Source organism: Nuphar pumila, chromosome 6, assembly GCF_984573655.1.
Source record: "Nuphar pumila chromosome 6, dmNupPumi1.hap1.1, whole genome shotgun sequence".
Taxonomy (NCBI): Eukaryota; Viridiplantae; Streptophyta; class Magnoliopsida; order Nymphaeales; family Nymphaeaceae; genus Nuphar; species Nuphar pumila.
Genome location: NC_143254.1, coordinates 20,729,131 through 20,742,748, shown reverse-complemented (window position 1 = coordinate 20,742,748; position 13,618 = coordinate 20,729,131). Strand labels below are relative to the sequence as shown.

Below are 13,618 nucleotides of genomic sequence, written 5' to 3'. Positions count from 1 at the left end.
AAGGAATATTAAATGGTTTAATTCACTTGACACAATCATTCTGGATCATGACCATCACGTTGCGCAGGTGACATGAAAAATCATATTATGTTTTAAAATTAACATTAAAAATGGTTTTTATTGAAATAAAATTAAAACAGAATAAAATATTAAAATAATATTGTACGTGTCAATGTCCGAGATGTCTGAGCATGTCCTCTTGTGTCACCAGGGACATGCAACCAAAATAGCGTGTCCTTGTGATATAGCCCACAGGTCTCCACACACTTGAATACCTGCATTGGTTTAAAACATTCAAGTTGAAGGATGTCACGATTTTGATTATCTAGGGTGTGTCCCTTGCCTTAAGTCTGGATCTGCAGGCTCCTGATGGGCAAGGGGGGCGGGGTGTATCATACTACAGAGCGTTGGTCTCTCTTGAACCGGTGGTTTCCTCCCAATAAGAAAAAACTTACGACTGTGAACATAAAAATTTAAGTGTTTTACCAAAAACTCACCTACCAATCCTTTTATATCAGGGGGGCTTGTTGATTACTTTGCAATAGCCATGTAGACGTTGGCTTACTGCTATATGCATTCTATTCTTTACTAGGAGTTACTATATAATAAGATGGAAACCAAGTATGCGTACAAGTTACCGTTGCGGATGCTGGACCAAGGATCGGTTTTCGTTCAGTTTCAGCTCTTTTCTTGCTTCCAATAATAGTAAAGTCATATAGCATTATTTCATGAAATTATAAAAAGGCAATGATGGGCTCCTACCCTCTGCATAAAATTAGTTTAATAGTTGAAGACATCGATCAAACCCCACTGATGCATGAGTGTGTCGGTAGCTTTCAGAGGTGGGACACGTAAGGCAGAGTGGTTGCGGGGGTTTTCCCTCACCACTTCGGTGAGTTTTCTCGTTAAAAACACAAAAATCAACTGGGGCTCTGCTTGTCTGGTAGGAGCAGCTAGTGCAAATCACCTTGTGTTGGGACGTTGCAGGTTCAAAACCCAATGTTATAGTTGTATAACTCGTAGGGTCTGCCTAACCCCAGCTTGCCTTTACAAACCAAAACCAAAACAAAAACACAAAAACTAGTTCCATAGCAGCATCTCAACGTTAATAAATAAGGTCTATGGTTCAGTTGCAGCTTGATCTTATGCATAGATAAGTACATATAAGAGCACTAAATTTATGGTGCTATGATGTGATGGGTTCAAGGCTATTATTCTTTCTCAATCAATTTCAATGACCCTTTCACCAAAAGACACAACTAGATTCCTTCTTTCCATGCACTTTTTTATATTTTGTGATGATGCTTGAGGGTAATTTTTTTCTTCAATGTGGAAAAGGTCTTTTATTTCTGTGTCATCATTATATTTTTTGTTCTTTTCGTTGTCGTGATTATTTCTTTTTATTCTTTTGGATAATCTCTTAATGCTTTTATTGTCGCATTTACGTTTTTATTGTCTGGTTTTAGTTGAAAAGGATCTGTTTGAACCTGTGCTTGTTGGCTCTTTACTTTTTATTGTGCGTTTGTCATTACTTTTTGAAGTCATTTGTTATTAATATTATTATTATTTTTAAAATTATGTTGAGTTTATTTTTATAGTTTTATTCTCTTTTATGTGTCATAATCAGAGCATTTTCTTAAATATAACATGCACTCCATATATTCTCTTTTAATTTATTGAATAGGATATAGGTCATGAATGACTTTACTGAGTATGCTATGAGACATAACTTTTTTTTCAATGGAAAGAAATCATCATGATGGTTTGAACCATATTTCTTAAAGCTAGCTTCCCTTGGTAAGTGGAAAACTCGTCTCTTTCTCCAGAGGGGAGAGGAGCTTTACGTAACCCACTTCTGAAATATGAGAAACTCGATTCTTTTTAGAGGAAAGCTTGCTTTCAACTCGTTTTTCAAACCAATTCTGATGGGGAGTCGCGATGAAGCCAATCCATAATTTGAGATCCAAAGGGATCTCAATGCTTGGAAGCCTATATTTCGATAGACGAATCCAACTCGCGGGAGCCAAACAGAACGGCTTGGTTCTGATTGGGTTAAGCGAACTTTTAGACACGGGAGTTGGAAATAAAATCCCAACAGACCCGGAACGGATGAAATCAGACTGGACAAATATCGGATTGAGAAAGTTCTGGCCAGGTTTTCATGGACAAGACATACAATTTGTTGTTCGTCCAACCAATGGACAGACCATTGACTTCGGGGGGATTTTTGGATCCTTAGATGAGTGAGTTTGCAAAAACACAAAACAAGAAAGTTGTTCAAAATTGTCTTATCTTTTTTATGAGCAAAAAATTAGAACTTTTGTTCAAAAATATGTTGATGTATTTTCTGTATGATTATATCCGAAATAACGATTAAGTTGGTTGACATGCAATAAACAATCTAACTTTTGAAATAACAAACATACGATTCACCAATTTACTAAAATATGGAAGTTGTAACTTTCTGTGTTATCTTTCCAAAACATCAAAAAGATCGACATAAAAAACAATATTGTTCAAGATATGATTCAAACACTAAACTCTATTAGAAAATGTATTAAGTTGTTCAAACTCAGATCACAGTCAAACAAGAAAACATTGTTTGGCTACTTAAGCATAGCATGAGCTAGATTCAGAAAAAATGGTAAACATAAAATTTGTAGATTCAGATGTTAGCTTTCCAACAAAATTACAAAACTCTTTTAGGAAATGTATTAAGCAGTTCAGTAACTCAGATCACATTCAAACAAGAGAAATTGCTAGTCTTTTTAGATGAGTCACGAAATGGATTCAGCAAAAATTATAAACACAAAAGTTGTAGAGTTGGATGTTAGTTTTTCAACAAGCTAAAGCTTGTAATTTTTTGTTCAGGCGTTTAGGAGAACGGTCCAAATTACTAAACTCTGTCAGGGGGCTTAGCCACTCGTATCTATTTTTCTTATGTTGATTAGTTTTAGTGAAGGTTTAACCTGCAACCAAAGACACTTTTAGGGTTCATTCTCCTTGGATAAATTTCCTTCCTCCTTTATCCCAACTCCGATTAGAAACAAAAATAGACGAAAACTCGATTAATATTTGAAACAATAAGTTAACATGGATTCAATACCTCTAACAATTCAAGCATGTAAAAAACAAAACAAAACAGAAGGATTTTAACACAAGAAACAAATATCTGAAAGTGAAGCCACGAGTATCGCTCCACGTGAGATTCTCAACAACTTTAAGGTCTCCAATGCATGCAGCAACAAGTTGATGTCTAGCAGCTCCAAATCTTTACAAGTTCAATTCTCCACCAAGGTTCAAACCCCTCCCCAAAGGGTCATGTTTTTCTCTCCATGCGTTCCACTCTATTCTCCCCTTATTTTATTCTTTTTCATAAATTTTTTCAAAAACAACAAAAGCTTACTCACCAAATTTTTTGCTCAGATTTAAGGGGCTTCAAAAAGAACAAGGTCTCTCATTGGTCACGCGAGAGGTAGGCTTCCTTGAGGCCAATGAGGGCAGCCTCACTTGAGGTTAATGAGAGAGCTTATTTTAAACAAGTCTCAGCTCTCATTGCACCTCAAGTTGGCCCAATGATACCACACCTATTTTGAATTAATTGGACCAGATGGGCGGCACCTCGATCACACTCAATGAGGATGGATTGATGTGTCTGGTCAAGGAAAGCTTTGAATTTCATTGACACAGGTCCATATTAGTTCAGCTCTAGGGGCATAAATATGGATCCGGGTGGTGGTATTGGATCTTGTTATAAGATCCAATACTTAAAGTGAATCTTTACACATATTACTTTGGATCCAACATTAAAGTTATAAAAAATAAAAATTAAACTATCATGTAACCCCATACACTTTCTAACATTTTTTTTACAAGGCACTAGAACTATCCAGATTCGTAGAATTCGGTACCTATAAAAAAAAGGGAAAAAAAGTCTAATATGATTCCTAACTTTGCTAAAATAGAATAAAAAATAATAATGCGATTTCTGAAAAAGTAAAAACAAAAATCTCAAAAATTGAAATTTGACAAACATAATAAATCTTGGAGATCCAATTGAACTTGGATTGTCCTACATGTCATTGGATCTGTAAGGTATCACATTCCAGATCAGGTCTGGTGAGTTGGATTTGGATCCAACTCATCTTTACCGAATTGATGATGAGGAGGCTCTGCATCATATTCTCTTTTACTTAATGTTTTCCTCTTGCTTGTTGTTACTTCTCACTTGTTTCTTCCTCCTTCATTACACTTTTTATATTAGAAAGCTATATTTTTTTATAACAAGTTGTAGGCTTTATTCATTTTATATGGTGTTCACATTATTTTTTATTTTTTTCATATTGTTTCTTAATGGCTTAACAAGGTATCACATACTACTTTTTAATACTCACTTCCCCGCTTCCACTTCATGCATTACTTTTAGTATCCATTTTGTTTTCTAATAATTATGATTTGGACACCTCCTTATGGGTTGAAAGCTGTCACTTGGCGTTGGCGATGAGCCGATGACCCTGTTAACACTGCAAGTATAGTATTTCCCCCTGCCCATTAGGAATAGTTTTTTTGTTTTAGCTTTTGCTATAAGAGATGCGCACCCCAGGTATCGAACTTTCAACTTTTAGACGTCTGTTCAACTTGAACGCCTTGAGCATACCCACCTAACCAGGTGAACCCTTGTGAGCCAAACATGTACAATTGAACACCTAAAACATTGGATCCATGTCAGACCCGATCCACTGGCGACCTATCAATATGGTTCTGCCTTGGTTGCACACTGCAGATGAATAAAGCATAAAAAGTATAACAACAAAAGAACCAACTGACGAGCAATGATGTGACATATCCAAAGGCAACATGCTTTAGGGAAATCAGAAAATGGACGGCCCAGATGCAGGATTTTGCATTTTAATCATGGTCCTTGGTCCACCGACCATAGGCCCGCTCAATGTTGTCTCACTCAATGTTGTCAGTATCGGTATCGGCCCTGAATCGTTCGAACCAACGATTCAGCTGTATCGGATACCAATACTCAAGTGAATCGTTCTGTCAAAAAAAAACATTACTTGTCAATCAGAATATGACACATGCTAAAACCATTAAAATAATATTTAAAAATTATTTAAAAATATTTTTTAGTATTTTTTATATTTATTAAAAAATAACCGATTCAAGGGTGATATGTTTCGATTTTCTGCCTATACGATACGTATCAACATTGCTACCACCAGGTCCACAATGGGTGTTACTAATGTGGGTGGTCATGTAGGATTCCCTACTGTTCAATGAAGGATTATATGCTGTGAAGCCATTTCCCCTTGGATATGATCCGTTAAATACTGGGATCTGAGTAGAAAAGGGAGACATAGAGAAAAGAGATGAGATGGCAGTGATCCAATCTAATCACAGGATTTTATTTTATTTTATTTTTTAATTTAATCTGGAAAGATCAGCTGATGGAGCATTTTTTACAATTTTACTTGATACACAGGACTGGCAATGACACGAGCTATTCATGGTTCAGTTTATGGTCAGCTCAGAAAGAGTTTGTTCAAACACGTAAAATAGACTCGGCAAGCTAAATATGAACATCAGGCATGCTCGGCGTGACTTGTCTCATTAAGTAGTAAAAATATGTTTAATATATAAAAAAGAAAATTAAAAAAATAAACATACAAAAAGTAGGATGCACGAAAAATATATAAATAAAATATGAACTATATATATATATATATATATATATATATATATATATATAGAGAGAGAGAGAGAGAGAGAGAGAGAGAGAGAGAGAGAGAGAGAGGAGCTGAGCTCGAACATGCTTTGTTCAGCTCGTTTACCAGCTCACTTTTAGCATCAAAACAATACATTTTAAGTTTAAAAAGTTACCTTGAGCTTGCCTCAACTCGTCTAGAGTTCAAATTTGAAACAACATCACTTATAAGGGCTCTTTTTTTTTCGCTTAAGGTAAAACCCTAATTTTATCCATTAACCAAGAAGCACGGACCATAATACGGGTAAATTTTCATCTCAAAAGACCTGAAATTTATTTTCAACGCAAAAACAAGCAACTGCATCATACATATTAATTGATCAAGTCTCGATAGTATTAATTGCACTTTAATTAAATTTATTTATTTAATTATTTATATGCCAAGTTGGTGAAAGGGACACATTCGTTGAACATACATTGCACTAACTCCAATTTTCATTTAATAATTTCATAATAATGGAAAGAAAAAAAAGATGAGGTCTCCTAATGCATGAAAGCTTGACCTAATGAAGTTTAGAAACTATTTATATTGGAAGCATACCAGGATCAGTAACGTTGCCAGGTAGGATCTAGAGTACCATTTGGACAAAGCACCACTAATACTAAACCCGACTACTTAACTTATAGAAATCAAGATATTCCTAAATTAGATATCTACCATCTTAAGATTCATTACCTGGTTCAAACTGCAATATTCTTCCATTTAACTTTTAGATATATTTTTTTTTGATATTTACATGGAGAAACCGCCCCCAGGATCAGATATGCCTGCCATACTTACGATCAATGTCCTGTCGGCGTAAAATTCTGTGGGCTTACCCCTTGACCCCAGGGAGTCGCCACACTTCGGCTTGTTCAAGGGGTGATGCCCATGGAATTTGAACCTAAACCACCTGCCTAGCGGCCTAGGCCTCTCATCTCACTGCACCAAACCCCTTCCGGGCTAGCTTTCAGATATTGAAGCATCTGTATATAAATCCTGGAAAAGAAGATATAAACAATCCTTATTAATTTTAATCCATTTATACAACTTCCACAAATTTGATCAGAAAAAAACAAAGATGTCAAAAATAAAATTATAATCTAACATGATGGTCTTCGTAACAATGTGATTTTATAGTTGAACCAATAATTGTTATGTTTTCATGATTATATAAGAACAGACAAAAAAAAGGTAAGAAATGTTTACCATATAATGTTTGGGAAGATATGGCCTTCTCAAAATAAATTCGGTGACTCTCTCTTTTTCCCTAATTCTTCATGCCTTGCATTTATATAAAATCATAAAATATGACCAAGGTTGTTAAATGCGATGAGGCGAAGCGAGGCGTTGAGCCTGCGCTTCGCCTCTGAGGCGTACGCCTCTCACAACTGGTATGGAAGTGAAGCGGTGGGAGGGGAGGCAGGGAGCGGCGGAGGAGCAGTTGGCCAGCACGTGGCGGTGGATCCACCAGCACTTGGGGTTAGCACAGCCGGCAAATCGGACGGAGGGGGAAGACTTGGGGATGAAGGAGGGGATTCTGGAGGTTGATGAGGGGCAATTTGCGCATCACAGCACGCCTCAGTACCTTGAGCGTGCGCCTCTCGCAACACTGAATATGACCCATCTATCTAAAATCTAAACAGTGACACAACACCTTAATTAAAAAGCACGTGCTGTAATCCGTGTGATTAGCTGTAAATTGAAGGCCAATAAACATGGTAATTAACTGTAAATAAAAAACCAAAAGGCACCACCAAGGTGGTATCCCATGTGGTAAGCGGGGTCCTGTGCCAAGCTGAAGGCCCAGGTTCGAATCCCTCTGCCACATGGGGCTTAAGAGATATCTGGTAGCGGTCTGCCTGACCCCAGCTTGCCTTTAAAAAAAAAAAAACCAAAAGGTAATTGATGCATTTCAATCCAACATAGTTTCCTTAATTAACAAGGGCACCAAATATTATCTATAATGAAAAAAGAAAATCGTAAATTGAGAAGTCATCAAATCCCGGAAAGAAAAAGGGAATCCATTTCAATCCAACTTCCAAAGAGAAACACTATGCCAAACATAACTGATTTTGAAAAAAACAAAGGAAAAATAAAACCAAATCAGGAAACAAAGAAAATAAAAAAACAAAACCTGATTCTAGCCCCAATAGCTCTGATCGACGGTGTTTCTTTTAGTTTCGTATCTTCATAAAAGGATAAATTAAAAGACATTCAAAGCCCAAAAAATTGACAAATGACTATAAAATCTAACCATTCCCACAGTCATTTTTCAAAAGGAGAGTGACGAGGGTATTTTTAATAAAAACAAAAAAATCATAGACAATTTCATAAATGGCATCCGACCTCCATGGATGCCATTGTCAGTTTTAAAATGTTATAAAGCAATAATTTTTTGCTCCACTAATGCCCCTTTTTCTTCCATTTTATAAGTGGTATAGATGAGTCACTGTAATATGAGAACTAAAAATATGGGTATTTTCAACTTTTTTTTTTCAAATCCAACCATGTGAATGTGCTTGGCATGGTGAATTTGCTAGAAATCAATTATTGGATTATACATTTTTGATGAAAAATATGATTTTTGAATGTTTGAATATTTATAAAGATTATGAACTGATTTTAAAGTCCTAAAAAATCTTGTTTATGCATCAAAACCAATGGCGGGTTCTTATAAAACCAATCTTGTAGATCATATGGGTTAGATTCAAGAGAAAAGAAAAAAAAATCATAAAAATCGCCGTTCACACACATTAGTTCTCATATTTTCAGTTCTCATGGATTCTAGTAGAGATAGAGCACTGACAAGATACCGAAGATGGCAAATTACCAAAAAGCCATATCGCTAGAGAACATAGTCAACAAAGGGTGACCAATTTCATGATGCAGTATAAGTACCGGCAATATTTTAAATAACCGGTAAAATCCTGTAAAGATATCGAGATGTTCCTAAATAATGTCCATTTAAAAAATATCATGTTATTAACATGATAATGAAGCGATATTCAGCTTCTATAAGTTTTCATTCTTTTGCGCGTTTTCCTATATTTAGAATATTGTACACTTCTATAATCTTAAAGATTTCTTTTAAAAGAAAGCGAAGCCTTTTAATTTATCGCGAGACTTTCTGTCTCTGTGAAAATTACGCTACCGATATTTTATGACATTGATTAATTGTTAGGCCTCCACATAACTAGGGACGGCAGTGGACCAGGGGAAAGCGGGACCCCGCCCCGCCTCACCCCCGTTTCGACCAGAGATGAAGGGTATGAAACGGGGATGGAGGCGGGGACAAAGGTTAAAATCCATCCCCGTTCGCGGATGAACTTACACTTTTCCCCGCCCTGCCTCATCCCCACCTAACCCCGCCCCACCCCGCCCCATCCTCATCCCCATCCCCATCCCCATCCCCATCCCCATCCTTCTAAAGGATGGCAATAGACTAAGAGGAAATGGGGCCTCATCCCCGTTTGAACCAGGGATGAAGGACATGAAATAGGGATGAAGGCGGGGGTGGAGGTTAAAATTCATCCCCGTGAGAGGATGGAGGTTCTAATCTTGAGACCAGGTAAGGGTGGAGACCCTGTGCCCCGCCCCGGTCCATTGCCATCCCTACACGTAACAAAAGACCACCATCGGTCAATCATCACTAGCAAAGCAAAATCAAGCCCATGAAATAGTCAAAGGGTAGTTTCGTCATGAAAAAATTAAAGATCATTTTCGTCCATACCAGTAGCGTCTTTTGACCAGGATGCAGTGGGGCCTACTTTACAAGTTACAACAAAGAAATCGTTGTTGTGGGGCCCAGATTCCGCGACACGTGGAAAGTGGATCAAGGACAAGCGTCCAGTTTGAAGGAAGAGACCAGAAAAGGCAGAAAAGCACAAAAAAAACTGTCAAAAAAATCGTGACACGACGTGCTCGCGCATTTGATGCGTCGAGCGGCGTTGCCTTCCCCGACGAGCTCGAATCCCCACGATATGGCACGTGCCAAGTAGGACATGAAACCAATGGTTGTCTTACACATGGATAGTCGCACAGAAAAGCGTCAATTCATGATGTGCAAAGGATTTACTGATTGTCGAAAGTACCCTTTTGATTGGATGAAAGGACGAGTTTAGCCTTATGCCAATGGGTTGAGTTTTACTCGGACCCGACCCGACCGGTACCAAACCTTAAAGTGTTTAGGGTTTGGTGATAAATAAGAAGGTCCGGGTCTGGTTCATGTAATCTTTATAGGATTCAGGTATGGTTTCTCTTATGGTGGGTCTGATTGGACCCGGGTCCAAACTTGCTACCAACATCTCAAATCAGGTTTGGGTCTGGTTCTACATGAGTCCAAACCAAACTCAGCCAGTTAATACCCCTAAGTGGGATGTTTCATTTGGGACCAGTTTCTTGGTTCTGATGCCGGATTTGGACTGAAAAATTGGGGTGTGAATAAGGAATTGGGATCAGGTGCAATTAGGTTGCACAAATGTGATGTGCTGATGCACCTGAGCGCCCTCTATCTGCAGGACCTAACAAGAGGGGGTGAAGGTGCTTAGGTATAGCGGCACATTGCATTTGCGCGATGTGATTGCACCTGATTTCTGCTCGTGAGTCCATCTTATCTGGTTCTTGAACCAATAGAGGTCCATTGGATTCAGTTTCAAAACCACTTTTTTTCAAGATATGGATCTTATAATAGAATCTGACTGTGTTTTTGTTCAGACTTATCTGGATGGACCTTTTTCGATTGGATCATATTCATATTGAAATTTTCCGTTGTATTTATGTTCATTTCTGGATTAAATCTAACCTCTTTGAAACTTTTACATGCAAAATATTTTTCAACCTGGTATGGACAGAATCAAACCCAAATCCGAACCGTTTACATTCCTGTTCTCATGCCATTTAGAATTTTGCTTAAATTTGTAGAGCTGCTTCAAGTGTTCAGAAATTTTCAATTATGCCTCTTCAAGTTAGATTAGGCACTTGAATTGGTTCAACTCAATGTCACAAATCTTGTCATATGGATTCTCTTAGCCAAGGAAAACCTTTCGACAAATTAAAAAAAATGCTTTCACAAGAACATTTGAGTTAAATGTCGACATAAATACAATTTCAAAATATAAGACAATATATAAAATGTAAAAGAAACATAAAAACATAAACATTCGAAATGTTAATATCACATTAATATTGTGATATTTTGAAAATATCATGATTTTTAGCATTTACTCAACTTCTGAAGATATCATTGTAAAATCGTGATAGCTTCATAATTTACCATATTTGTGACTATGGTTCAATATTTGGTTAGCAGGCTATAAGCAACTAATGCCAAGTCTGAAACAAACAAGGTATTACATCTTATTAAACTCGACCAACTAAGCATAAACACTAAGTCAAAGCCTTCATGGTATTATCTCATACGATATGATACAATTTTTGTAAATGAGTATTTTGATTGGTTGGTGATTAGTAAGGCAACTGAATATTAGATGTTTGAGTTTGTTGTGCGACACAGATTTGTTAGCGTTTTCGTGAGTCAGCCAACTGAGTTTTGTCATTTAGGGAAAAGCTGAGGGTATTCTTGAGACTTTCTTTTTTCAACCGGAATGTGGCACCTATGGCCTGAAATGTTGTCAGATTCCGGTGAGATTCGTGCAATCATTAGAGAGAGACGTTTAAAGAATGAATTGATTGCGTCATCGTTGTCTTCATTTGCTTTTGTCTTTTTGTTTTTTCATGGGTGGTAAAATTAGTGGCTTACACCTCTCTCTCTCTCTGTCTTTTTTCTTTTGCCTATTTTTCCCATTTGCTTAAATCCCCACTGCAAACAGAGAGCTCCTCTCTCTATATTAAGAGGACCCTCGCCATTCTCTCTCTCTCTCTCTCTTTTCCGTGGTATCCCGTTTTCCTTAAATCCACGCTGCAAATAGAGATCTTCCCGTCTCTCTCTATATTAAGAGAACCCAACAGCCATTCTCTCTCTCTCTCTAGATTTTTTCTTTTCCTATTTTCCCAGTTTCTTAAACCCCCACTGCAAGCAGAGAGCTACGCTCTCTATATTAAGAGAACTTCCACCACACTCTCTCTCTCCTATCACATACCCACATCTGATCCAATCATCGAACCCGAATTCTCAATTTGCTATCCAGTGATGCTAGGCAAAAGATCAAGATCCATTTCCAAGAAACTGGTTTTATTAGTCTCCGGCGACCGGAAAAGCTTCTCCGAGCCGGAGTCCGGCATGACTCCAAGGACTCCTCTGGACTTGAGGATCAGATCACCTAGAGGCTGGGAGAGCAAGGATTATGAGGGGGTGGGATTGGGCATAGTCGCGGCGATGAGCTCGAAATCCGTCGATTCGCGTGAAATTCCGGCAAAAAACCTGGTGGGTGAATTCAGGAAAGTTGCTAATGTGGTGTTGGGATCAAGCCCAATCCCTATTAGTCCTTGCGCTAGGAGGGGTGATGGGTACAAGCCAATTGTGGTGAAGGAGGATGAGATGGAGTGGTCTGAGGACTATACTTGTGTGATCTCTCATGGGCCTCTGTGCACCAAGAAGACTGTTTACTATGATGGCCATGAGAAAAGGGCAGTGCTTGATGAGAGACTGAAGGACTGGGAGGTCTTCATCTCGCCGCCCCCAAGTTACAGAGACGAGTTTCCGGCGTACCCATCGTCGGATTTTCTCAAATTCTGTCATCTCTGCCAGAAAAAGTTACATGGGGAGGACATTTACATGTACAGGTACAATTCAATTTCAACCTCTCTCTGGTAAAATTTGTTAGTGTTTGTTCACATCTACATCTAGATCCTTTCCCGGTTCAATTTCAGATAAGATTAGAATGATACAAGTGTTTTCTATATTTAGAAGGAATCCCTGTTATAGATTTTTTTATTATTTTTTAGTGAATCCTGTTATTAGATATGAAACAGAACTGATTTTAGCGGTTGGGATTCTATTATTATTTATACCCAAGGAAACAATCTTTGGTTAGTGTTTTGTTTGGTTTGTTGTGCTTGTGCTTATCCATGCACTCCCTGTTTGGGCTTATTATTTCAATAATTAAATTGAATCTGTGCTTGCCTCAGTTTCTGAGGTGACTCGTGGCTTGAGGAAATTAGTATGCCAAAGGTGCTAGAACCAATTCTTTCCATTCAAGTTTCTTGGTGAGATTTCCTATTCAACACTTCCTATCCACCCCACCCACATATTTCAATTATGTACTAGTTAACAAGAAAAATTACCTAATGTTTATAGAAATTCCACAAATGACGAAACACAACGAAATTTAGTTAATTAATGACCAAAGTTATCCGATATACCTATACGAATACCCATATCTAGAGTTTCTCAGCAAGGAAGATCTTGTGATAAATTGAAAAAACCTGCTTTCTTTCGAGAAAAATGTCTGCATATATTTTAAAGAAAATATGAAATCATAACATATAAAATATAAAATCATTAAAGTTAAAATGAGCATTAATATCACGATAAACTCGCAATATTTTTAAAATAAGTTGTAGTTTGAAAATATCCCGATTTTTTGAGGATTGTAACGGGCTTTTGTAAACGTCGTGATTGTAAAACTATCTCTAACTTTGTTTAGCTACATAACAGATTGGTTTGTCTAGAAAAGGAGATCTGGTCTCTCTCTCTCTCTCAATTCATGCTTTTATGACATGCAGAGGGGAGAAAGCATTTTGTAGCATGGAGTGCAGATACATGCAGATGGTTAGTGATGAACACATGGAGAAGTGTGGACCAAAAGCCTCTAAACCTTCCAATTCTTCTGCATCATCCAATCCGGGCAACAAACTCTTCTTCACCAGCATCGTAGCTGCATAATAATAATAAGAAGAGGAGG

At 37.5% G+C, this 13,618-nt stretch overlaps 1 protein-coding gene across 1 annotated transcript; it reads left to right on the top strand.

Moving 5' to 3' along the window:
* Positions 1 to 11,904: 11,904 nt before the first annotated feature.
* LOC149834254 (FCS-Like Zinc finger 13-like) lies at positions 11,905 to 13,599 on the top strand. The gene is made up of 2 exons (XM_090009325.1): positions 11,905 to 12,497; positions 13,440 to 13,599. Exons 1-2 carry the CDS (start codon positions 11,905 to 11,907, stop codon positions 13,597 to 13,599), a joined length of 753 nt encoding a protein of 250 aa, XP_089865451.1.
* Positions 13,600 to 13,618: the final 19 nt, after the last annotated feature.